We start from the raw sequence: 28,000 nt of genomic DNA, 5'->3' as shown, positions 1-28,000 counted from the left end.
ATAAATGATTTGACCCAACATCCCGAGTTGTTTTGCAGACACAACCACCACAAAAATTTAATTATGTTTCATTTTATTTTTTTATGCAAAATAATACTGGATAACAGTAGTCAATTTGTTTAAAAAATGGTTCATTAAATTCTAAAATGTCTGGGTAATGGTGGGTAGTTTTGTGTAAAACCACCCAGAAAAATGTGCCAAAACCTATCCAAATATTGTGTTGGTCCATTTTAACTCAAGTGTTTTTGTAGTGTACCTAATGAAGACATTTTATTAGAAATTAAATCATTAAAAAAAAAATTAAAAAAAAATCCAACTATCATGCCTAAGTTAAAACAGTTTTTTAAATTGACTGTGCTCTACACAGACAAAACTGCAGTCAGATGACCCCAAGAGCTCAAAGCAACATGGTTCTTTAAAAAGCAACAGGTCCTAGCTGAACTGTTGCATTGGTGGCGGGTCCTTTGCGGCAGTGATTGCAGAGGTGAGAGAAGTGAGCACCTCGCAGGCAAAATAGTCTTTGAGCGGTGCAAAAAGGTGTCGGATGACAGGAACGCTCCACGACTTGCCCAGCATCTTCTGTCTCTGCTGCCGGTTCAGGTTCTTCACGTCCGTGTAGTGTTTAGGAAAACCAAAGATCCTGATACAGGGATTAAAGGTGCCAAGTCAGAATATAAAACACAACTAGGGATGCACAATAACTGCATGCTCATGCTGATAACTGAAAGTCCTGCTTCTAGAGAGAGTTACCGACACATTTTCTATTTTCCATGGAGCTCCGGTAATCGTGTTTTCAAAAGAAGGAGCCTAGAGCTTGGCCTTGATAATAAATACTTATTTTGTTGTTCTACAGTGTTGGGACTAACGCGTTACAAAGGAACACAGTCCTGGAACGTAACTACTACTCCTCGGTAACGAGTACTGTAATGCGTTACTAGTAAAATGTTGTAATTCAACTGCTGTGGTGCGTAACTCCACTACTTACAAAGGAAGATCATTAGTGACAACGTCCTCTTATTGCTAACTGTCACTCATTTTCATTAGGTGCAAGAACACATCAGTCATAACCAGCAAGTTTTTATATACCCTAAAAGAAGGGTTGGAAGATTACTTTAAAACTGTAATCCAATACTGTTACTATTTATCTGTTGAAAAATATAATCGTTATTGATTATAATAATCCAATTTCTATTACATTAAAGTAATGTAACTTGATTACCTCTGATTACTTCTGGATTACTCCAATATTAAATATGCTGATAGAAGACAAAATAAACTAAATATAAATAAAAGAGCCGTGTGTGTGAAATGAGAGAGAGGAGTTGAAAGGGTATGTCGAATGTAAACAAAGATGTAGCCAACGAGGAAAAGAATGAAAAGAGTTAAAACTAACGCACACTGGACTTAAAATGGTCCCTTTTAGTGTGCGACTTAAAAATGTTTTCAAACAAAATTGTAATCCTGCAAACTAATCCTTATTTTTATAAAATATACCCGAACATATTTTTGTCTGTTTTGTAAAGTAATAGAATTCTGATTAAGGAACGTCGTTACATGTATTCCATTACTCCCCAAGCCTGCTTAAAAGTACCACTGATTACAGTTACGGTGGCGCTGTCTCAAGCACAGAATGCGAGGACACTGACGTTTTCATCATTAGATGAAAACCTATATACAGAACTCACATCTAAGCCGTACTGAAATTGTGGTCACTTTATTTGATCATATTTGTCATTTGTCCCCAAAAGCTTGTTTGGAGGAGGGTGTGGCTTAGACAGGAACCACCACCTTAATGGGGCAAACGAGAGCACAGAACTTACATTAAAAGTGAATTTTGGTCTTTTGATTTGTTACATTTTTTGCGCAATACAACATGCCTGGAGGAAAACAAAAAACGTCTTGGGCAGAACCTAGAAATAGAGAAGGAATTATTTGGGTTGTGTGAAGTCATAATCGATATGGAGTGTCTCAGTTAAGGTTTCGTTTGGAAGCTCTCAAAATTGCACAAGCCAGCCAAAGAAATACAAGGGCTTTACTGCTTTCACAGGTCGTTGCACTTTTTCTTGGATTTCTTTTATTATGTGGCCATTTTGAGGCAGTTTTAGGGGGTCTGCTTCAATGCAAGTATATAACTGCAATTTGTAACTAGATAGTTACTTTCAGAGTAAAACACTACTTTAGGGTGTCAGTATTCCGGGGAGGTAACATAATTACCGCATTTTCCGCACTATAAGGCGCACCGGGTTATAGGGCGCACCCCCCAAAAATTTATCTCGGTCCTATATTTTCCATACATAAGGCACACCGGATTATAAGGCGCTACAATGGGAACGTCGACAAAACAGTCAGGTAGTTCAGTCAAACTTATTACCCCCTTAACATTCCGAAAGCTTGCAAAGAAGCAAATACGTGTCTCAGACATGTACGATTAAAGTCTTGGGATTCAAGAAATGCCAAACATTTCTTAGTTTCCAGTTTATTTTTTGCCGGCAACTGTGTGGACAGCAAAGTAAGAATTTTATTGTGCAGGGAAACGTGGTTCTTTACTGTGCATATGACAATAAACACTTTGAATTGAATTAAGTTTAAAAATAGACTCATCACAGAAACATCAAGATCGTTCTAAAACAAGATACCGGGAAAATATAAAGCCGCATAGTTCACCTAAGTTCTCTTGCAGCCATCACGTTCAATAATGATACGTAACCATGGTCTTCTTACAACCGAGAGTGTAGTAAATCCAGTAGAGTAAAATATTTACAAATACAGAATAGTAAAAAATGTTTTCTCTATGCCGTAGTGCAACCCAACGTGTGATTCACATTCATCTTATTCGGCCAATTGCAGGCTTTGTTTCGCCCCTTTAGCCTACGCGAGCCTGTAAATGATAAAAAGGATTCGCCCCCTTTACCTCCGAATAACTTTAGCCAATAGTGACTGATTCAAATGATGATTGACACATTGGTTAGGAAATGAAACGCCGGTATATAAATCCCAGCATACACCGTGGAATACTTTGCCTTTGGGGGAAAATCTATTCGGCGGCTGCTTGCCTTAGTTGCAAGACTTTGCGACTTAATATTGATCCATATATAAGGCGCACTGTATTATAAGGCGCATGGTCAGCTTTTGAAAAAAAATAAAGGCTTTTAGGTGCGCCTTATAGTGCAGAAAATACGTTTTTTTTTTAAATAGAGTGACTAGTAACTGTAATTAATTATTTTTTTCAGTATCACACCCAAAACTGTTGGTCAGTAATAAGTTTAATAATATATTGTTACGAGCAGCAAAATACTAACAGATATTGCTAAAAGTGCATTTGTAAATTATTATGGGTTGTGTTAATTATATGAAAATACGTCTATTCTAAACATTACAAGCTACAGTACTGAAGTCACACATTCTTTGGCTAAGAAAAAATATATCTCTCATTCTTATCAAGTGGCATTATCTGTTGTAATATTGAATGTGTCAAAGCCTATATTTAGTCATGATTGCATAATCTCTTCATTTATAGATTCTTCAATATTTCAGTCATTTGTAACTTACCCATCATTATATAACTTCTTTAATCCAGTCTTGATCATACATCTCCATTATTTCAGTTATGCTTTATTTTGTAGCCAGAAGGGCTGTGGCGCATTGGAAACATTAACTGCAGTGCCTTAAGTTTCGTTTTTAACCTAAGTTTAGATTTCGTTTCATCTTATGGACCGGCCTAATTTATAAGAATGATTTCAAGACTTTTTTTCTCCAGGAAATTGTGAATTGCTAAAGCCATTGTCTGCATCTCATTTGTGCTCAGAGTATTTTGCTAATAAAACCTTCCAAGAAAATGCTCATCATCTCTGGCCTTTATTTTGATAACCTACCATCTCACCACTTGTGATCAAATGAACCCGTGGATGTAGAAAAGGTCCAACACTGTACACATTAGTGGCTATAATGAATCGAAACGAGATATAAAAATACTGACGCATGGAGGGGAAATTCCTCTGTGGTAACGTAACGTTTGGACAGTGGCAAACTTTCATAACACATATGCGGAGCAAATTTATCTCAGCATTGCGTTGCTAAAGGAGTACAAAACATTATGACATTGGCACTACACTTTGGGTATGTCTGTGACAGATAAATAACACTTATTGTTGCGATTAAGACACTTGCTTGTGGGCTGCGCCTGCAGTAGCTGCCAATCTTAATCAGCAAGCGCACTGCAACAGTAAATCTTTATTAAATTGATCTCCCCGCACAAGCAAAACACACAATAGTGCAACAAAACATTCTGGAAACTAAGTAAACGCAATATAGGCACTAAAATTCAGAAACATGTAAAATCCCAACAGTCTGTAAACATCTTAAGCCATGCGACTGCTGATGGGCAAGCTCTCTGGTGGCTCACAGACATTACGTAAAGGTGGAAAGGACACACAACCAAGTTGGGCTACTACTACATAGGAAATCACAATAACGAGGATCATAAACGCTAGTCTAGGCTAATTAAATATTATAGCGTGTCTCCAAGTGACTAATCATTGCGTATAAATATATTCTATTGGGACGACAATTGGACCTCATGTTTGGCAGGTATTGTTCTAATAACGACTGCCTCAAAAATGATTGTGCATCCCTACCACCATAAAAAAAACAATCCAAAAAAATTACTTTTCAAGTTCGGTGATCCAAATGATGTCTTCTTTGCCTTGGTCGAGGACTGGAAGAAGCGAGACATTTTTGCCTTGCTTCATTGAGTTTGAGTTCGTGGTGATAGTTCTGACTTTGGTGAACTGATGGGCAAACCAGAAACAAGACTAGCGTTCACATTTTGGTTGTCAATAGTAACAATACTGTAATGCCTCGTTTTTTTATGGTTTAGAGGGACAAGAACCCATCATGATATACAGAAATCTGCAAAGTTGAAAATTTGCTCTCTTAAAATGAGTCACAGACCTTTGCTTGCCTGCCAATTTCTAAACATTCTTGCAGACTCAACTTGTCACTCTGGGAGGCTGCAATGGGCCTGGAAGACAAAACATGTCTTAATAAAAAAGATCTTGAGGCTAAAATTGGACTGTTTTAGAAAAATAGCTCTTTTTTTCAGGAAAACAAGACAATACTTGTTTCCCATATGTTATTGGAAGTGAGGCAATTGACTTACCTGCTCATCCCTGGGATGTTTCCCCAAAAGTAACGCGCTCTGTGGGCTGGGCTCACTTTGACAGCGTCCACCATCACAGGATTGCACTGTCAATCAAAAAAAAAAGAGCGGCAGTGAACCAAAGCTTCAGACAACATATTTTTCAGCAAAGAGAGAAAAACCTCAAGGAAGCGGCAAATGTTGACTTTGTCGTGCGTATTCATGAAGACAACGTTCTCAAAGAGCCAGAAGAATGGTCTGTTGTCTTCTTCTTTGGGCTTGAGCAGCTGAAGGATGCGGAAGAAGTCAAAGAACAGCCTGCCTGAGCCTTCTGATGAAAAAAAAGCATGAGGCTCAGATGTCAGTAATCTTTTGCAATCCTGACAAAAAATTTACGCTAACTGCAGTTATGATAGCAGACCATAGAGTCCTTTTCTGATAGGGTTAACGATGGAGAGGTCGTTGCAGGGGCTTCCACCAATCAGAAGGTCAAAAGGACCCCATTGCTCCAACTAAAAGGGGGGAAAATTAATTATTGGAAATAAATTACTAAAATTTAACACATGGTTCGTATACCTTTTTCATGGCCCAATTCAAGCACTTTTTCAGGGCTTTCAAAGTCAATTTTCCAATACCATTAAAAGAAATCCAATGCAAATCATATATTTTGCAATGTGATTTAGATATTTTAATCTTGCGTGTTCATTCATCAAGTCATTTGATTTCTAGGTCTCGAGTAAATCGCAATAATATTTTTGAATCTGAGAAATAAATGCGCAAATATTTTTGAGACAAAAATCTACCCATATAGGTGTTGGGGAAAAAGGATAATACCTTAGTAGTAATAATAGTAATATGTAGCTTATATGTAGCAGGAAGTGCTGCCCATTCCAATTTACCACTGGGATATTCTACCTTTTTTTTTTTTTTGCATTATCCAAAACTGATGCATAATCTTTGCACAAATTTCATCATGCCCTGGTTAGGTTTACATGCACTTTTCCTCTTGGCAGCAACGATGCTTCATAGGGCTATGACATACAGACCAATGCCAGCTGCCGTTAATCACAAGGGAAGAATAAATGCAACGGCAAAGATTAGCGACCAGAGAGCAGTGTCAATGTCACTTTAAGGTGACTTGTTGAGGAACATGTCAACAAATTCAAACATGCACTTCACCCAAAATTCAATTACTTTTCAAGCATTACAAACTCAACGTTAAAATTCAAGTATTTTCAAGGACGCCAAGAACTGTACAAACTGTGTTAACAGCATTATTCATGTGTACGCTAACAGTTGGTAAAACATGTTATTGTATTAACTGTGATTTTAAGATTACAAATTTTTATAAAATAAGAACATTAGTAGCAAAAATATTTTTAAAAATCTTGATACAAATGCAGTGTTCTCGTTTGCCCATGTTCCTGCGTCCTCGACGCATCATTCTTGCTGGGGACGCATTGTGTCAAATCAACGTGCTTCCCCGGGACGCAACTTTTTTGACACCAAATTGTCATTATTACCCGATTACTTTTTTTTTAACAAAAGATTTACCGCACTCCAAACTTTTCGTCAGGCAGATCCGCCATAGTTGTTTTGGTCTCGCGCCGATCTCGGCAAACGAGATCTAATTGCTTCGAGATTACGTCATTGTTTTGGTGGTTGTCGAGTGAAAGAAGTATGCCTCCATAAAAACATTTGCTATTAGTTGTAAATCAACAAAAAATTGGTAATTTCTTCAGTGTCGGTAATAAGTCGAAACATAATACAGAAAGTGGTAGCAACGGCAATAATTCCGGCACGAAAAAACGGCGGAAAAAATTCTTCAGAAGACCGCGAAGGCAATGAAAACACGTGTTTTGAAGCGAACGATTCGACGAAAGATAAACAAAAGAATACTCCTAGCAAGAAAAGTACGTTTCTGCCAAAATGGACTCAGTTATATTCCTGGTTGCGCCATGAGGAGGATGATAATGGAGGCTACATGTTCTGTGATGCGTGCACCCAGCGTGACAAAAAAACTGGATCGCATAAATCATTTCGCAATACGAACTTTCAGAAAAGCACATTGGATCGGCACAACGACAATGAAAACCACAAATTAGCAAAATTTGGAAATTCCGTTGCTGCAATTGGACCTTGAGAAGGAATTACAACTGTGGCGGGACTGCAAACCACAAAGAATATATGAACTGAAAAATCTGAAGTGATTAAAACTGCATGAATTTATAGACTAATATTTCTGCAATATTATTTTGTATAATGTACAATATTTTTTTGAACTGAAAAATCTGAAGTGATAACTGATTTGTATTACCAATTAAGTGTGATGATTAAAACGGAATGAATTTATCGATTGATATATTTATATTATATATTTGTCGCCGATTTACAATTTCAACCTCGATAACACTAAATTTTGGGGACCCATAGATCTCTGTTGGGACCCATTTTTGAGCATGCGAGTCGCTGGGACCCATCACTTTTCACAGGTAAAATGAACACTGCAAATGTTTACTTAAATAAGCAACACACTGCAGAAAATGCTGACCCCATTGGCAGAAGACTGTGCTCATTTTGTGAATATTTTTTCTGTAAGATATTTTAGTCCAAAAAAAGAAGAATGCTTAAAATTAGGATGACTTGTTCAATTTAAGAAATATTTTCTACCAGGATATTTTTTCACAATTTGTGTTTGTTTTTTTCTTGATAAATACTAAAATGAGGAAAACTAAAATGAGAACATTTTGCTCATTTTAAATACAACTTTTCTTGTTTTACAACAAAAAGATTTAAAAAAAAAAAATCACATTCAAAATAATCAAAATCCTCTGCCAACGGGGTAAGAATGTGTTTGCAGTGAATCTAGTCCATTCACTAGATAATATAGTTTTGTCCCATTAATATAAGAAAAAAATTAAATGAGCATTTCCGCCAAAAGGGTACAAATTCATATTTTGCAGCGCACTCGGACTGCGCATTTTTCCCCATTTCAAAATATTTTGACTACTGGTAGTTTTTGGGAAAAAAATAAAAAAAATAACGCAGAAAAAATGACAAAGAAAGCTACTTTTTTCTTTCCATTTTGTTTTACCATTTTCTTTTCTTTTTTATTCTCGAGTTTTACTTTTTGTTTTATTTCTTTTTATTCATTTTATACAGCGAGACCTAGTGAGAAAATAATACACACTGTCCTAGTGAGAAAATAATACACACTGTCCTAGTGAGAAAATAATACACACTGTCCCTTTAACTTTGATATTAATGCCTCAAACTATCATACTGGGGGAACTAGGGGGATTTGGCTTCAGTATGTAGATAGATGGATAAACTAAATAAAATCTGCAAAATGAGAAAATGTATGATTAAAATCAACATATTTTTCTGCTTCCGGGTAAGAAATCATTTTTTTCACTGCTTAAGTTTACGGATGATTATCGTGACACTTTCGGATTGATATATATGAACCGTTTCCATTTCATTTCCGTGCTCGTACAAGTTCCTTTGTGATGCAGCGGACGTCGCCGACGTGGACGATCTTCCCGCCGTGGTTGATGAGCGCCACTGCGAGGGAATCTTCGCAAATCTCCGAGGCGACGTACGTGTGGATCTTAAAGCCCAGTTCCTTCAACACCAAATATCCTGCCACGGGTGCAAACAGTGATACTGAAACACGTTTATCAAACCCGATACTAGAGCAAAGTTTGAACAAATTCTACACATACATAAGTAGCATAAATGAATTCAATGAAGAGCTTCACAGGCGAATACTGAGTCGTAACTGGTGGGGGAACAGTAAAGCGAATCATGATTGGTTTTTGGCTACTCTATTCTGGGATGTTGCATCATGCCAAGTATAAAAAAATAAGGTCTAAAACTTTTAAATTCCCAAAAATAGTCAAGAGTAAATACATAGTAGAGTAAAAACAAAAAGATGAGAAAATATGTATCTAACATTTGCTTTTACTTTGATGATGACTAATAGTAGTTTGTGTACATATGCTGACCTGTTGCAATGCCGTCAAAAAGTGAAAGGACTCGAATAGGTCCTCGAAGGTTAGTAGGGATGGACGGGTAAACTCGATGGGGCTCCTAGAGTGGAAAATGACAGATTGCAGAAAAATGGTAAAACAATTTGGATACTGTACTGTTTGTTACATTATTACTACTCAAAGATAGTTTAGCCTAATGCTAGCAAACTGAGCAAGATCCCCAAAAGAGCTGAATGGGTGGCACCATTTGGATACCTGTCAACCCTGAGTGAAATCTGCAGTAAAAAAAAGAAGAAAACCTATCGTCATTATCAGCCAATAATGTTGCTGTTCTGTGATAACACTTTAGGGTGGATCTGCTATTGCTAACCTAGGAGATTTAATTAAGAGAGGGCTCAGCGGAGGGCTTGTAGAACTGATTAGAAATTTGGCCTAGTGAGAGTTTCTTGTACAGTCCTCCCCTGTTCTCCTTGCAAGTTAAAAATTCACTGATTCATTCTCCTCTTATTTTGAGTGTCAACAAACTATTAACGTATTAAGACTAAATATACAATAACAGTAGACTCTTGTCTCACAAGCCATTGTACTAAATATGAATAAATCCAAAGCGACACTGTAAAAAGGCAGTTCTTTTTTTTTTTTCAAGAAAAAAAAACATTTTCACCAAACCATGAGATGAAGAACTATTCTGTGTCAAAACCTCCGCAAGACTGAACAATGTGCATATCAGCATGAGGATTGATCAGATTGTCTCTTAAAGACACAGTATGTTTAAAACCAGGGTAATCTTCACAGTTGGCAAAACAATCAGAATCATTTGAATTTTTGAATATGTTCGTATTAAAATATTGTGCAAAATCTCTAATGAAATAGTATAAATTATAAATTGACTGGAATGCATTTCAATGTGTTTGACTGCCATGCGCAGGCTTTCCACAGACAATGCAGTACTGAGTTAAGACAGAGGTGGCAATCGAGAGTACAAAAGTTGTAAACACTCACAAACTCCATGCCGCTGTTGTTAACAAAAAACTGCTGGACCCGAATGCTCCAGTCCTCTCTCGGAAGAAGGGCTCGGTGGGCCTTGTGGTCTTGACACATGTAGCAGTTCCACGGGTCCAGATCCTTGAGCGAGTCGAAGGTCCCCGGCCCCACCAGGATGTTGAGGCAGTCATTGCAGTAGGACCTCGAACAGCTGCCATTCCCGCACAAGACAACCTCCAGGCCATAGCAGCAGATGGTGCAGTAAGACTGATAGCCGTCGTCGTCGTAGCGATAGAATGTCTCCGTAAAGTTGTCCTGCAGACAAGGATTTGGGGATTGTGGAGGGAAAAAAAGAAAACCAGAGTGTTGTTTTAGAGCAGTGGTTCCTGACCTTTATCTAGCTGAGAGCTCCTTTTGTTACTAATTAGCGCAAAGGACACCATGTCTAATATGTATTTCTAAGATAACAACTTGCAATATTACAATGTTGCTACGATGTTATCACCGGGTTCGATTTTGGAAATAGGGTTAAATAAACAGAGTTAACCACTAAAAAAATCATTTTACTAGAAAATCTCATTGCACCGGGAAGCTATTTTCAGGTCCACAGGCACCTACAGGAAATCATTTTTTTCTGCATAAAATGCAATGCAAATGCTATATTCATCAGGATCTTCATTGGCTAATACTTTTTTCTTCACAATCTTGAGCAGAAGTCACCAAATCGTATTTTTGCTTTTTTTATGTAAAAAGAAACCATAATGGGGTGGTGTTAGAGTTGAATTAAAATGTATAAAGAAAATTCATGTTTTTTACTATACAGTATAAAACTATTCTTGGGAGCAATACGGATTTTGAGATCATATTTAATAATGGTCGCTGGGCTACGTATTAACAACCAATTTAGATTTCACCTGATTATTCCCCCTTCCCCTGAACTTTATCCCTTACTCTAGAAAAACACATCCATGATAAGGGTAAGGTAGTCCAAATGCTCTGCAAAATGTAGAGTATGGTAGAAGAGATAGATAGGTTCACAGCATTGGTTATATAGCAAGGTAAGGAGCACCCTACTTCTTTCAATTCACGTCCCCTCTGCATTACAGACCAGCTGGAAGCAATCATGGTAGTGGGAACCAGTAACAGTAATACCTCGGTTATCGCGGTTAATGCGGACCAAAACCACCCGAGAAAAGTATAAATCCGCTAAGTAGCGACACCCCTTCAAAAATGCTTAAAAAAAATGTATATATATATATATATATATATTTATATATATATATATACATTTTTTTTATAAATTATTTTATTATTATTATTATTTTTTTGACCCGCGAAGATCTGAACCCGCGAACGTGGAACCGCGAAGTAGCGAGGTCCCACTGTATTTGCGTTTATGCTGTGTTTTAGAAGATAAATCCCTACAGAGGGCGCCACAAGGAAGAAAATGCCTAAATGCACAGAGGCAGTTGCGCCTAAGTCTACGACCATGAAACTGGAGTGAAGCCCATTTCTTTTCTGGTGTCATCAGGGCCGGCCCTAAGCAAAAACCTTTATGGAGTCAATATGGTATCGTGGCTAGTGCTTTGGAATATATGTTTTTTCTTTTCAAAATTCTGAGCTGCAACTTTATCCCTTAACATTAAAAATATCGAGCTTTTATAAAGCCTAATTTGACAATATGAAATGATCTGTAGCAGCGTCTACGCTAATAGAACTTCTCAAAGGGTTATTTGGTTCTTACTTTGCATTTCAAGCAGAGACCACCCTTAAAAAGCGGATGGAAGATCTCGACGTCCTCACTCCCGCAACACAAACAGAAGCCTGAGGATGCAAGGAAAACCTTAATTCAACTATTAGAGGCCCACAAATTTTCTATAGAAGACACAAACCTTCAATGTCAAGTTTCATGTCCAAAATCCTCTGAATAGTTTCCTCTGCAAAAACACAAATAAAGATGCTTTTATATTAATGGAGACCACGGTTAAAATATATTGCAAAGAGACGGGACTAGGAGAAAAAAATAACGACCGATTAAGTATCTGGCAGTAGTGACATGATTCATGTCAGGAGATTGACTTTTATATAATATGAATTAAGGCAAAATTATATATAATCTTAAGCACCAAATTAGATGAACTGCATTGAAAAACTAATGAGAATGTGATAGTGACTTCTTTTATCCACAAAATTGATGAGTTTGGTTAATTCCACCAATGGGGTCCAAGGTTGCTTGACATCAACTAATTAGCACTCATTTAAAACATGTTTTAAGTTACGTGCATCACCGCTGACAATTACTATCATTTTCATGACCCATGAATTAGTCGATTACTTTTTTCGCTTACCGGTAATCGAGGAGTCAGATTTCTTAGACATTTTTAATATCCTCCACTTAATCCAAATATTAATGTTTTGTACGTATAGAAAAATGCACAAAACAACAGAATATTTTATAATATATATATATTTTTTAAAATGAAATGAAATGAATGAAATGATCTGCATTATAAAATGAATCGATTAACTTGACAATACACAAAAATACATACATATATGCTATACACCTGCAAATATGGAATATACTCTTTTCCTACATCCTTATCGAAGGACCATATTACCGGTATATTTGGATAAAAAAAATAAAAATGGAGCAATACCAAGATACAAAAAAAAAAGGAGCAATATATTTCATTTTATGTGTAGCTATTTCTTGCTATCCACAAAAAAGATATATCAAATATGGAAACTGTGTTTTCTTAAATCTCTGAATATGATAAAAATTCCCAAAATGAAAACGATATATACTATGCTGAAGTATTTGCCTATTGTGCAGAGTTAAACAAGTCATTATTATTATTTTGCATTTCATTTTTTTCTGTTGTTAACTTTGTTTCAAGATGAAACAGTTTAACACTAGAAAGTTGAAACTTTCATGCCAATTTCATTTGTATTGATAAAAAATTCAATAAATTAAAAAAGATAACTTTTTTATAAAAATTGTGTTGGCGCTCTTTGCCAGACCAAAGTGACACCACAGCGTCACAACGTAATTGTGAGCATTCTTATTTGCATTGTTTTAAGATACTTAGGGGCTCATAAATCACGTGCTAAAAAGAGTTGATGATCTAATTAGTTGCCAACGCTTTTAATAATTGATTTTAATGATAAGTTGTTGCGGCACTTTCCATTTTCAATTTTCCTCCATTTTTAATGAAGGGTTTGACTCTCAACTTAAAACGGATTGAAAACACAATTTTGATGGGATTATCTGTTCTACGTGCAGATGATCTGTTCCACGTGCAGAACTCTCACTGTAAATCCGTTCACCAATCATGCAACCGGGAAGGAATGGTGTACGCCAAACAATGTTTAATATAGTTTGAGTGTGCCATTTTGGGGGAAATGTGGGCTTTGTAGTAAAATAATAAAACATTTTTCTTGTTCTTTTTTAACATATGTTGACTATTTTTGTGGGCTGCAGTTTTCCCCTTCCTGCTGTAAACGTATCAGTAGTGAGTTAAATGAACATGGAATAACTTGTTTACCTCTGTGTGCCTGGTCAGGCTGAGTGTAGACAGTGCTGCTGGGCAGGGTGATCTTATTGAAGACTTTGTTAAAGGACCTTCTTGTTTGAATCCCGTCAGGTGAGTGGTCGCCATTAAACGGGATCCTTCCTCCCTTCGATTTCCTCTGCACACTTCTACCTTTATCAAACTCGTCTTTCTCCTCCTCCGCCTGATCGAAAGAATACCCCCTGGATTGTTTATCCCAGGAACCACCTCTTTGGTTTTTCTGCTCGGCAGTATTTGGCAGGGTCTGTGCAAGGTTATTGGGGGAAATGTAGCGTGTTTTCTTTTTAAGTTTCTTCATTTTTCGTCTGCTTTTTGTTTCAGTCCAACCTTGTGATTAGAAACAGTACTTATTACTGAGCCTTTTTACAAAAGACATTTTCTAGTTCATATGGAGGAGCGGTAAATATTTTTATCTTACTGTTTAGAGGTTTTTCCATTATGCTTTGATTGGAGTCATCCTGGGGTGAGTATGCATGCTGTTTCGGGTTATGAAGTTCTTGCTTTATATGTATGTCCCTGCCTTTCTGTAGAGAGTATGTCTGTTCCTCTTGCGCTTGCGTGGTAGTCTCAGCGCCTGCCACAGTACAAAACATTGTCTAATTAACTGGAAATTTTACCATTTTCAGAACCTTTACATCTATAAACGCTCATTTGTCCACTTGGTGACCAGAACAGTGTCTACCCCAACTCTCACAATATTAACCGATCATTTAAATCAATGCAATTGTGACCCCAATGACGAAAAGCACAAAAATTGGAAAGCAATGATCATCTGTTGAAAACATACATATGACTTTATCTAAAATGAACGACGCTCTATAAAAAAAAAGTTTCCAACCAATATCGATATCCAATAAAACCCTGTTTCTTGAGCATGCTTTATCTAAAACATAAAAACACAAGCAACATCGAATTTTGTGTGTGTGTGTGTGTTTGTGTCTTTGTTTGTTTTCCAATCCTAATAAACATTACAAAGTGTCAGTAAAGTCTCCAAAAGGTAGTGTTTGAGAGACTTGAGCTTGACTTCATTCATCCATTAGTACCTATAATACCAATATTTTGTGATGAGCACCATAAAACTTACAAAGATATTGCAAAAAGTGCTAAAGTGTATGACTTTGTGAGTTTTTAAAAAAGTGCTAAATGGCCCACATGCCTTGGCTAAGCAAAATTTAAGACTCATTCTTATCATGTAGTGTTACTTTTTATTTTAGCACAGTGCGCCTTATAGTCATAAAAATAGAGTATTTAAAATAAAAAACTTTCTGAAAATTGCCAACCTCCCTTAAAATAAGCAAAACATTCTTCCAATAGGTAAGATGTTTTTTTTTGCATTGCACTTTCTAGATTCCACATGGTCCTTTCTGTCAAAGACCTTAACAAAAAACCTTGTACCATTGCAACTGGCCACAGCGCTGAACATTTCGATACCATCGTTGTTCTCTTCATCGCTGCTTAAAACGTATACAAACTCCGCCGGAGAGTCTTTTGTAGCTGGAAAAACTGCAAAGAAAAAGGAGCTCAGTTTTTACATAACCCCCCCAAAAAATCCTCTTCAGTTTTAGTCCCAGCCCAGTTAAAAAAAAAAACCTCAATGACTTTTAAAACTGGTCTTACTTTGCGACTGGAAATGTTCCTTCACCCCAAGGTTAACAAGCTCTTCAGTGACATCGATCACATCTAAGCAAACAGAAAAACAGAAAAAGGGGGTCATCGTGTTAAAATGAATATTGTCATCAGTGTCTTTTTCATGGCCAAATTAAGAAGAAAACATAATAAGAAAGCACAAGAAATAATACAAACTCCTGAGATTCAAAGTGACTAAATTGCAGCATTCTTCTGTTATTTTAATTAAGCCATTCAAAGGGTTTGGGGGGTACCTGTAGGAGCAAGATGGTGGTTAACAATGTCAGCTCCCAATTGAGGCTCATTTAAATGAAAATAAATACAAATGTTCTCAACCTAAAATTATAATTTTCTAATGCCCGTTTATATGATAGTTCATGTAATCTAGCTTATTATTTAAATTCACATTTGTTTTTTTAAATGAAGGATTTTTTCACCACTAGGACAGGGGTCTGGAACCCATGGGTCACGAGCCATATATGGCTCTTTTCATGAGTAAATCTGGCTTTGAGAAGAAAACTAACTGTTGGACATTTCTCTGAGACGTACCTAAGTTGAGTGATCAGATCCAAATTTTAATACATGCGAAGCCAATGCAACACTAAAATTTATCTTGGTTGCGTCTCGTGTATATATAGGGCACATTCTAAACTGCAGTTTACTGTCAGGCTGCAACAACAACATAACCCATTTTGGCAGTAGGTCATCAAGAAATCCTGGAAGCTCATTAAATTCAGTTTTTTAATGTTGAGATACTTTGTGATGAAAACCAACAGAACAAACTGTAAACACCTTAAAACGCCACTCAGAGCAGTTTGATTGGGTGAGCTGTAGAGGTGGAGGGTCTTTGCACACAGCACTCCCTTTGCTCTCGCTTAGTTCAGTCCGCGCCAAAGGTAAATACGACTATATCTTTATTGTTTGCAGTATTTTGTGACGTTTTTACAAAATAACTTTGCCTATACTTTGCTAGCCTCTGGGAAGAGGTACTGCAGCGTGCGGTGCAGGACCACCAGGTTCCACAATAGTCTTGTCCCCCTGGCCATTAGACTGTTAAATGGTCAATCAAACACATAGTAAATCTAAACTGCCACTAATCTGTACATCTGTTGGTTTTATTTGACTTTTTGCACTACTGGCAGTTCTTTATAGCTAGCCACTCCTTGCACATCTGTTTCTCTGCACTATTGTACTTACAGTGTTATTGTTACTGTTTACCTGACTTGTTTACCAGACTGCCCATTTTGCACATCTGGTTAGCTGCTCCTCTTGCACTATTTGCACTACTGTAAAATACTATACATAGCCATAATTATTTAGTATATTATTAGTACTCAATACTCCAACTCAATACAACATTTTATTTATATCTGTACATTCAAGGAAACTGTGCGGGTCAGATGTATCGACATTTTGTTCTGTATACACGTGTACTAGAATGACAATAAAGTAGATCTGAATCTGAATCTATACTTTGTTTTGAAAACACTACTTAAGACAAAAATGACGGTCAAAATGTGTCAGGTTAATTGCTCGGTCCAAATGGTCCTTAGGTTTGAATGAGCGAGTGAGTTGTATGTCTCTTTGTGCCCTGCATCTCAGATTCAGATTTACTTTATTGTCATTCGTGTACACGTGTATACAGAACGGAATGTCGATACATATGACCCGCACACTTTCTTTGAACGTCAGCCGGGATAGATAAGATTAACCATGTCTTAGTCAGAATTTTAGCGCAGCAGTTCGTCATCTCGCGGTTCGATGCCACTTTTAAATGAATGAATGAATGTTAAATGGTCCAGTTTATTTATTTATCTGCCTGGCAACCAGTTCAGGCTCTCCCTTCCTCACTGCTTGAAGTTAGCTAGGATGGGCTCCAGCACCCCCGCTACTCTCGTGAGGATAAGTGGCACAGAAAATGGATGGACAGTCAAAATGAGCCTCAACACTCCTCAGGTTTACAGTCCAGTAACTGCGGGGGGAGTATTAGTAGTAGTAGTAGATTTATATTGATATAAGACACAGGCTCTGGCATTATTATTATTACATAGATCAAACCATCAAATAACACACAGTGAAATAAAATGTGCTGAAAAAAAAAACATTTTTTTTTCTGGAGACCAGGTATGGCAGTTTAGTTGAATTTCATCTTAAAAATATTTGGTGTGGCTCCCTCGCAAAAAATACAAATATAGAATTTTTGCCTTTATTGCTCTTTGGGACAAAAAGGTTCCTGGGCCCCTGCAATAAGAGGTTAAATAAAACAAACTGTCCCTTAAACAAAACAAACGAAAAATGAGCAAAATTCCCACCAGATGAATTATCCGTGTAATCCGAGGAGTCCGAATCACACAAGTCCCATACAGCTTCTTTATACTGTTTTTGTGTGGCCGTCACCAGACGTTTGTGTGTTGCAGATAAAGTTTTGGACGTTTCTTCTTCTTCACTGCCTGATGGAGGCCAGGCAACAGTGAGCACCTTAAAAAAATGTAATCTGGATTAAAAAACGATCCATAAAAAAGCAGTTTCCTGTGTCGCCTTTATAGCAGAAACTCTAACTGACACAGTGTTTTCGACTATGTTCCTGAAGGTTAGTGAGCGAACCAGTTAATGTGTTAAAATGATAATCTAGTAGAGGAGCAATAATCCGTCAGGACATGACAAATTGACTTCATATACAGGCCCGGGCCCAAAGCAGACCACAAATTGTGTACTCTACAGCAGAATTTTACATAAACGCTCTTATTTTGCGCCCACTTCCGGTTTGGCGTACTTAATATAAGATAACTTGCTATATATAGTAAACCCCTCGCTACTTTGAGCTTCACTTATCACTGCTTTGCAGATTTCAAATTTAGTTTGTCTTCATTGTCACTGATATAAATGTATCATTAATTGGGTTCTGAGCAGACAGCACACAGCAACTACTATCACAGGGGCAGGTTAGAGAGGGCTTTTTACTTTGGATGTGCATGACTGTGAGAGGCTGGTGTACGCTCTCGGTTAAACAGCTAGGCGGGCGCACAAGTCAATGTGTCCACCACGCAAAACAAACGGCCAGGCACGGCGCCAGCTAGATTTTAGCTGCTCTTTAAATTGAAAAGAAATCCCCCCAAAAAATGGAGTCAGAAGAGCACAAAGAAACAGTGATTGCCAGCAGGTGCGCCGTGGATTGTTAGCGGGTTCGGGAAGAGACGGAGGCGGTGTCAGGAGTGAAGGCAATAGCAAGGCTGCAGATCCAGCCTACTTCTACAGCTACATAACAACTATCTAACTATTGTTAAGTCCAAACCCCAAGAAAGATGAAGATACAAGAGTTAAGTCAAATTCCATAATTTTGCTTTATAAAATGATGAAAACCAAAAGTAAAGTCTCACCCTTCATGTGTCATTCAACTTTATAATCAAAATACATATTTGGGGCAAAAAACGTGTGCTTAGGAATTATATTATTATATTAATTATTTTACAAATTTTGAGTTGAGTTGCCATTTTACGTGCATTTTAGGGTCCCAACGTTTACGGTTCAGGGTGTTACTATCAAATGCATGACATACGTAATACTTTTATTGATTAAACAATTTAAACCCCCCTAAAATGTTTTCCAATACTTACATTCAAAAATATTTAAAATATTTATAATTATATTCAAAAATGCAGGGACTTGCTCCCTTATATCTTTCAGATATAATCTCCCCCTATGTTCAGGTCTGGAGCCTTCGCTCCGAAAATGCTGGTTTACGAGTTATCCCAAGAGCCAAGAAGAGATCCGCAGGTTCGAGAGCCTTTTTCATTCGGGCCCAGGTGCTGTGGAATGCTCTTATCCCCTGAGATTTGATCTGCAACCTAAGTGGAAATGTTTAAATCTAAGCTTAAAACACACTTCTATTCTATAGCATATGAATAACCTATATTTTATGTTGACAATATCTGTGTTTTATTTGCCCTCATGTAGGTTTTAGATCAGGGTATGGTATCCTAATAGTCTGTGGTTTGCAAAAATCTGTGATCTGTGCAGCCCTTTGAGACTCTTTGTGATTAAGGGCTATACAAATAAACATGACTTGACATGAACATTTTAATAGAATCCCATGAATCCAGATAAACTTCGCACATGCGCAAAAGTAAATGCATACAACCAACCATGCAGCAAACACAGATGATGTGTTTACGCAGAAATTTAACGTTCGTGACCAAATGTTGCTTTGTGCATGCAACATTATCAGTGATGGGAATAACACTGTTATAAATAACGCCATTATATTTTTTTGTAATGAGATAATCTGACAAGTATTTTTTCTGCCGTTACAGTTTTGTGCATGTTCACGAATAATGTGCTTACGTACGTTTTTTGTGCGTGCTTACGTAAATTTTTTTGTGCATGCTTATGTACGTTTTTTTGGGCGTACGTACGTACGTACGTTTTTGTGCGTCCTTGTGTACGTTTTCACTTCAAGTGTAGGATACATCTGTTGCTGGTGGGGTGCAATAATTATTACAAGGTTCTATGACACAACTACCGGTCGGTTCTTCATTCAACTGACCCAAATATTAGTCAGAACATGTTTGACATTTTTTGACATACAACCACTTATTTTCAAAGTAACAGAAATAGTTACTTTCCCTGGTAACTAGTTACTTTTACACAGAGTAATTCAGATACTATTTCGGAAGAAGTAGCGAGCAACTCTATAAATATATTTTTTAACGTGCCCACACTGGTTTACGTACGTTTTTGTGCGTGTTTATGTACATACTGATTGTTATTTTAGGATATTGCTTACTTTTTATTTTTGTTGCACTTCAACTGTAGGATAAATCTGTTACTGGTGAGGAGCAATAAATATTTTAAGTTTATATTATACAACTACCTGTTCTCTATTCAACTGACTTGAATACTGCTAAGTTTTAGATAAGTAACGGAAATCGTTACCTTTTTTGGTAACTAGTTACTTTAGATACTTGGGTTGTGATGTGGCTGCAGTTGATGCAATGGAGTGCGAGCTATTGCACAGAGTGAATCAAGGAAGCAAGGTTTTGGGTGCTCTGAGGAGAGTGATGAGCAACAAGAGTATTAGTATGGATGTTAAGAGGGGACTGTATGAGAGTGAGATTGTGCCGACTGTGTTGTATGGTGCAGAGACTTGGAGCCTGAACGCAGATTTGAGAAGGAAATTAAATGTTTTTGAGATGAAGTGTTTGAGGAGTAGGTTATGAGTGACAAGATTAGAAAGATTGAGAAATTAAATTGTGAAAGACAGAACTGGAGTAGTTGTGGAACTGAGCAAGCGTGTGGATAAGCGAGTTTTCGGTTGTTTTGGACACGTATAGAGGATGGATGAGGAGCGAATGTTGAAAAGGATCTACAGAGCAGAAATAAATGGAAGGAGATCAAGAGGAAGGTCGCGATCGACGTGGATGAATGGTGTTAAGAGTGCACTGCAGGAAAGAGGTCTCAATGTAATGGAAGCTAGATCTCTTGTTGGTGATAGGAATGAGTGGATAGGTGTTGTAAAAGAGTAGTGGGATGTTTAGACGTGTTCTAAGGGATGACCGGGGCACCTCTATGATGTGGCAGGGGTAAACCAGTGAAAGCTGTAGGGCCCTTCTGTTGAACAGAAGTGTTTTGTGTCACTCTGACCCGAGTGACATGGCCGCTTTCTTGTGTCCCGTTACATCTTGAGGAACGAAAGCATGATCAACGTGGGTGCCGATGTGCTTAACATGTTTGGGCATTTGGGTTGGCCATGGTGAATTTTTTGTGTCGTTTGCTTTTTCCTTTTTGTCTTTTCTTTGTTATTGTATCTGTGTTTGTCTTGCTGTCGGTAACCCCTCTAAAGGAATATGACCAAGGTAGATCGATAGAAATAAGTTACTTTTACTATAGAGTAATTAACTTACTATCTTAGCTACTCTTTTGAATAAGTGGTGACATTAACGCATTAATTCTTTAATTGACGTGCCCACCACTGAACATTATAAACAAATTAATTAATAATTAACAATAACTACATCAATGGAACTAAAATATCCTGAATTTAACCAAACATCCACAACTGGAGAAGATAGTACGAACTGCGGTGATAAACCGGAAGTGACGGCATTACGCAAACTAACATTAGCGCAGGGATCATGCGGAAGACCAATGATGCTGACCAATATGACGTATTATTAAAAAAAAATCTAACGTTTAGTCGAAAAAAAGTCTTGTAAATGAGGAAAAATGCATAAATGGAACGAAAACGTCCTTGAATTATCACAAAAACACTGCTAAGGCCGCAAAATAATGGGCTAATCAATAACCGGGAGTCACACTGTATCACCCAATCACATTAGCGTGGGAAGCATCGCAACCAATCAAATAATAAAATTCAGAGGTTTCCAATATACTGATTCGGAGTTAGATTTGATTTGAAACTGCAAGCTCAAGTGAACGTCGTCGATCCGAACCAAACTCAGCTTTCTGCAAAAATCGTCGAATAAAAACTGAACGGGAAAAAAACACCAGCAAAAAGGTCAAAACAAATGAAGACATTTCACTAAGGTTAAGTGAGAAAAAATGCATACGAGACATATAACACACCATACGCCACCCTTTCGAATCGATTCCAAACTAACTCAAGGGAACTCAACAAACACGTGTATTTTTTTCTCAGAAAAAAACAACAACGCATACATTTATCCCCGGAGTAGTTTTTTTTTTAATCCAAACAGAATAAAATTACATTAATTATCGTTTTATGATAAAATTGCCTGAAAATAGGTTACAAGTATTTTTTTTAATGATTCACGATTGCATACTTACCACGGTACTCGCCATGGTCGCCTCTTCGTGTAATGGTCATTTAAACCAGCAGCTACGAGTGGCCGAATCGATCCAAATATCGATATTATTAATACTTGGATACTTGGTGCTACGATCGGATCATTCTGTTGTTTTAAGATCGATACTGTCGTCCCAGTTTAACGACAGTATCATTGTATCAATGTTGTTAGTGGGCCGTGAAATTAAACATAGCCTCCATTATAACTTTCAATTTTTATTTCTATCATAAAATTTATGTTGTAATATATATTTTTTGTATTTCTGTCATAATATTTCTGTAGTAATATTTTTGTATTCTTTCATTACCTTTGTTGTTTTTGTAGTAGTTTTTCCCATAGTAGTCAAGTCATATTTATTTGTATAGCCCTTAATCACAAAAAAGTCTTAAAGGGCTGCACAACCCACCATTAAAACATTCCCTGACCTGAAACCTACATGAGGGTAAGGGAAAACAACAACAACAACAACAAAAAACCTCAGCGCGAGTAAAATTAAAAAAAACTTGAGATCGGAGTATTTTTGTTGTATTTCCCTTTTATACATACTACTGCTGAAATACTACAAGAACATTACAAAAATCCTACTGTAGAAATACTAAAAGAATACTACAAAAAATCTACTACAAAATAGTACAAAAATAAATTAAAAAAAACTACTGCAGATATACTACTACGGTAATACTACAATACTAGAGATACTACAGCAGAAATACTTCTACAGAAATACTAAAAAATAGAACTGCAGTAATACAATAGAAATTCTACAAAATTCCTACAGAAATAGTGCAAACAAATACAAGTACATTAATACTACAATATATTACAAAAATACAACAGAAATACTACAAAAATAATACTGCAGAAACACTACAACAGAAATACTACAGGACTACTATAAGGACACTACAGTGAATATATTAATACAATACTACAAAAATCTTTCTATTGAAATAATGCTAAAAACTTACAGAAATACTTCAAAAATTCTACAAAAATACAACAGATCTACTACTAAAATAAAACTACAATAATACTACAAATAATAATGTAGTCTCCAGTGACTTGAAAAGCGCAATATAAAATCTAATCCAGTTACCATTTTACAATTTATATAATTTATTTATATTTTGTATAATTTTAATGTAGTTGGATTTTGTCGTATAACTGGAGTTGTTTTTCTGTCATAGTATTTATCTGTATTTTCTTTTCAGAATGAAAGCAAAATAATGCATTAAGTTTCAATGCACTAAATTGAGTTTTGTATTAATTTTGTAGTGTTTCTGTCATAGTATTTTTGTTGTAGACATACAATAGGGACAAAGTTGGCACCAAAAAGAAAAATAAATCTTAGTAGTACTTTATTTACTATTTTCTAAATTGTCACATTGTGACCATTTTGGTTTAGCGGGCCGCATGAAGGAGAATATGAGCCGTGGGCCGTAGTTTGCCAACCCCTGCTTTGAGATGTAAATATCACAAAACATACATGATTACGGCAAATAAAATTAAAAAGTATTAATGTTGAAGATCATAATATTTGTTCCTTCACATCTAAATGAGTAGTTCAATAGAATGTGGGGGAAATGAACAATATCACAAATGTTGTGTATGGGCACCGCCTGAGACAGGACATACTTCAAGTCAGTAATCCATATAGATCGGGCATGTTGGTGCTAAAGGTACAGTGTGTAATTCTTGACCACTAGATGGAACTGTATTGTCTAATGCGATTGAATACCAGTGCCAAATAAACAAAGCAAAGGACAAAGATGCCAGGCAAACATGATGGTGACCACAACGTATGGATTCCGGTATGTAAAAGAAGTACGCATTTTTTAACCTATAGATGTTCTTGGCTGCGGCTGCATCGGGTCAGGTGCAATCGACATTTCGTTCTGTGTACATTGTTACACAGAATGACAATACAAGGAAATTATTATTATTATTATTATTATTTATAAAAAAATAACATTGGTATGATAGTTTATAGTTAATATTCAAATCATTTTTTTTAATTGGTGAATGATTTTATATTTTATTTATTTGACTGTAAGGGATTTTATACAAGTTACATTTATTGAAAGCAATGAAGATTTTTCACAGAGAAGGCTTAAGGTCAATGCGGCCTAGACAGAGAAAGATGTTTACAGAAAACAGCAGGAACGGGGACAAGGGCTGACGCCGGAGGAGCAACTGTGACACGGGAAAAGCAGACATTGTTTGGAGAAGTTGTTCTGATAAGCTTTGTTGTTGTGAGTTTTTTGGATGTGGCGGAGCCCTTTGGCGAGGAGGTGGTGAAGCTGGCATCTGGCCCACCCCATGGGAGGAGTCGGCACGCCCATGGGAGGAGTCAGCACGGCCCATGGGGGTGGCCAACACGCCGGCTTGTGAAAAGAACTTCAGAAGACAGAACTTCAAGAAACAGGAGATCGATCGTGAGGGGGAGGCTCGAAGAAGACTAATTCGACAATAATTCGGCTAATAAGATGGGATTCACTTAGTTAAATAAATCTGCCCCCGTGTGGAAATGACGGTCTCTTGCACATTTTCTATTAAGAAACGAGCATGCATTGTTGGGTGAATGAAGGTTATGTTTGGTTAATGGAGTCAGATAACTAATTTGAATAATTTGGTTAACGTTACACTTTTAGTAGTTTTTTCCCGAACATTGGATTAAGGGGGTTTTTTGTACCACTAGGAGGCACTAAATATTACACTCTGTCCCTTTAAGACGGTGTGTCGCTGAAGGGGCAGCCCTGTTATTTGGATTTAGCACCTTGGACTACTACTTTTTTCAATGTGTTTTACATAACAAATGTAAGTTTATTTTTATATTACATAGTTTATTTGTCCTTGCATTGAATTGTGTTGTGTGTTTTTCAGAGATTCTTAGATTCTTGAAAAGTTTAAATGAGGTACACAACACTGCGACACATTGAGGTAGAGTGAAAAAATAAATGCTACTAAATAATTATAATTAATTTTGTATAGTTTATTTTGTGTATAATGTTACATTAATTCTGGTAATTTAAGGATTAAAGGTAACCTTCTTTTTTGTTTTCTCTTTTTCCCCCAGCTTTTTCTTTTTTTTTTCCTTTTGTATTTTTTGATACGATGCAGCCAACACAGATGATGTGTTTACACGGGAATTTTACGTTTCTCCCCAAATGTTTCCTTGAGATGTAACATTATCGGTATCAGAATCATTTTTCTGCCATTACATCGCCATTAGCGTTACTGATGGTTAAAAGCAGTGCGTTTCATACGTTCTTTTGCGTGTTAACGTACGTTTTTGTATATTCTAAGTATGTTTTATGTCTTTGCATGCGTTTTTGTGCGTGTTTGATGATCCATTTTTTTTCATTTTCATTTTGTGCTTAATGTTACATTTTGTCATTGGTAGTACGCTGTTTAAGGGGACCCCCCAAAAACTTGCCTTGTTTTCATTTTTTTTTTCCCAGATTTTTCTACATTTTTCTCTTTTTTACTTTTAGACTGTATTTTTCTCATTAGCCATACCGCTTTTCCTCATTAGGGTCGTGGATGGGGCTGGAGCCCATCCCAGCCATCTTCGGGCAGTGGGCAGGGGACACCCTGAACTGGTTGCCAGCCAATCGCAGGGCACACGGGGACAGACAACTCATTCGCTCATTCACACCTAGGGCCAATTCGGACTGGCCAATTCACCTGAAATGCATGTTTTTGGAATGTGGGAGGAAACCGGAGTGCCCGGAGGAAACCCACGCAAGCATGGGGAGGACATACAAACTCTGCACAGAAAGTCTGGAGCTGGATTTGAACCCACAACAGGTTCCCATGACATGAATTGTGCCGCAAAAGCGCTAACCACTGCTCCGCCGTGCTGCCCACTGTATTTTTCTTCTTTTGTTTATTTTTTTTACTTTATTTCCAATTTTTTTCCAAGTAATTTCATGAAGAATGCTAAATAATACTTGGCAATCCTGTACATGAATTAAATTGGGTGGCACGGAAGTTGAGTGGTCATCGCATCTGCGGCACAGTTCTAAAGTTATGACATACCTGTCATCCTGTACATTTTTGCCGTACAGAGTACATTTATCGTGCATTTTAAGATGCGTACGGCGTACGAGAAAATCTGTACGGAAAAACGCAAATTTGTCAATTACGGGTACCATCCGGTATACACCGACTATAACGAAACAGCAAATCAATCAAGTAAAACAAGTTTGCCGTGGAAGCCTCCATCTCGGTATCATTTTTTCGTCGCAAACGAAGCGAGCTGTTTGATGTAGTGAAAGGAAGTTCGTCTCTTTTTAGAGAACCGGCTTTTTCGGCTCAACTCATTAAAGAGAGCCGTCTCCAAAACGACTCACTTGCTTTGATGCAATATATTACGAATTATTATGTTGTATAAAGAAGTTAAGAAAAAAAGGAAGTATAGAAGGAGAAAATGAAAAAAAGACAGGTTTGTGGTTATCCCTTTAATCATTATATTACCAAGAATAATTTAATGCAGAAAATGAATAAATAATTTGAATGAGAAAATGTATTATTCTACTTAATTATTTTTGCATGTGTTTTTTCCTTCTACAATCTACAGTGAACGTCCAAGCTACTTAATTTTTGAACTATGACTATCGAAATTCTCAAAAACTTGATTTAAATTATTATTTTCACTGTTCTTATCAATAAAATAGTTTGGATATGCATTACCGTCCGGCGCTGTCTCCCCGCCTTGGTGAACGTGTGTTCGCCTTGTGCCATCCATTGCTCCCACGCAGTACGCAGTCTGGCTTTGAATGCTCTGTTGACACCAACATCTAGCGGCTGGAGTTCTTTTGTCAATCCACCCGGAATATTTTCTTCAACCACCCATCCCTTCGAGTTAGCTTTGATGACTATGCCAGCTGGAAAGAATTCTTTTGGCAAAGTTTTCCACTTGAAAATAACCTTGGGTGGAAGTTTCTGGTCATTAACCTGGCTGGCGAGAACTACAATGAAGGAGGATTTCTCATTCCCTGTGGTGCGTACATTCACTGTACGTGCTCCCGTTTTATCCACTGTGCGGTTCACAGGAATATCGAAGGTGAGTGGAACCTCGTCCATATGAAAGATATGCTCTGGCCGGATCTTTTTTTCAGTAATCTTGTTAGTGCCGTATGTGGGGGAAGTGGCCAGATTTTCCTGGGAGTCAGCTGGCAGTTGCTGCGAAACAGTAGTTCGTGTACGAATGGAGAGATTACATCTTTTCATAAACCGAAAGCACCAAGAAGGACCACCTCTGAATTCTTTAATGTTAAGTTCCCGTGCCAGCGCTGTTGCCTTCATTCGAATAGTGATTGTACTGACACTTGTACTTGCTGCTCTTTGTTCAACAACCCACTGTTCAAGTGTGTCCTCTAACTGTGGCCATCTCGCTTTATTGCCACGGAAACTTTGTTTAGTCCTCTTTACTTGGCGCAGCTCGTCCTCATACTTCCTCCACTTCCGCACCATCGATTCATTAATGTTAAACTCTCTCGCTGCTGCTCTATTTCCGTGTTCTACTGCGTGACTGATCGCCTTGAGTTTAAACTCTGCGTTGTAAGCGTGTCTCTTAATAGGAGCCATTTCAGGGTCTTTATACTAACGCACAAATAAAAGAGAATCGTTGTTTAATATTTCCCAGGATGCACAGCGCACTTCTTCTTCTACGCGAAAAATTGAGTCGGTGGCTGCTTACCGTAAGTTGCGAGACCTGTCGCGGCTCAATATTGATCCATATATACAGTGGGACCTCGGTTATCGCGGTTAATGGGGACCAAAACCACCCGCGAAAAGTGAAAATCCGCGAAGTAGCGGCGCACCTTAAAAAAAAGTATTTTTAAAAACAAAAATATT

At 37.3% G+C, this 28,000-nt stretch overlaps 2 protein-coding genes across 2 annotated transcripts in view; one reads left to right on the top strand and one right to left on the bottom strand.

The window, feature by feature from the left end:
- Positions 1-56: 56 nt before the first annotated feature.
- Positions 57-27,730, bottom strand: LOC148370339 (uncharacterized). Its single transcript, XM_088332841.1, has 17 exons — positions 26,834-27,730; positions 17,627-17,792; positions 15,306-15,368; positions 15,084-15,191; positions 14,107-14,262; positions 13,662-14,015; positions 12,006-12,050; positions 11,858-11,937; positions 10,132-10,428; positions 9,145-9,229; positions 8,634-8,779; positions 5,559-5,649; positions 5,320-5,468; positions 5,159-5,244; positions 4,951-5,020; positions 4,666-4,787; positions 57-640 (listed from the first exon to the last, which is right to left on the bottom strand). The coding sequence occupies exons 1-17, from the start codon at positions 27,728-27,730 to the stop codon at positions 433-435; spliced, it is 3,123 nt and encodes a 1,040-aa protein (XP_088188967.1). The 3' UTR covers positions 57-432.
- Positions 26,949-28,000, top strand: part of LOC148370338 (high affinity cGMP-specific 3',5'-cyclic phosphodiesterase 9A-like) — a 28,118-nt gene continuing 27,066 nt past the window's right edge. Inside the window, exon 1 of the mRNA XM_088332844.1 lies at positions 26,949-27,206. The gene's annotated coding sequence lies outside the window, so the exon portion shown is untranslated. The remainder of the gene's footprint in view (positions 27,207-28,000) is intronic.

Source organism: Urocampus carinirostris, chromosome 3 (assembly GCF_059441175.1).
Source record: "Urocampus carinirostris isolate Australia breed hairy pipefish chromosome 3, RoL_Ucar_1.0, whole genome shotgun sequence".
NCBI lineage: Eukaryota > Metazoa > Chordata > Actinopteri > Syngnathiformes > Syngnathidae > Urocampus > Urocampus carinirostris.
Note: the sequence above shows the minus strand (reverse complement) of the source record. Positions and strands in the feature narration are given on the sequence as shown.

Excerpts from the sequence above, each read along its gene's own strand:
- LOC148370339 (XM_088332841.1), bottom strand. The coding sequence starts at position 27,730 with ATGGCTCCTATTAAGAGACACGCTTACAACGCAGAGTTTAAACTCAAG. Across the intron at positions 5,469-5,558 it reads TATCAGAAAAGGACTCTATG|AAGGCTCAGGCAGGCTGTTC; the intron begins GTCTGCTATCAT and ends TTTTTTCATCAG. Across the intron at positions 641-4,665 it reads TGGATCACCGAACTTGAAAA|GATCTTTGGTTTTCCTAAAC; the intron begins GTAATTTTTTTG and ends TCCCTGTATCAG.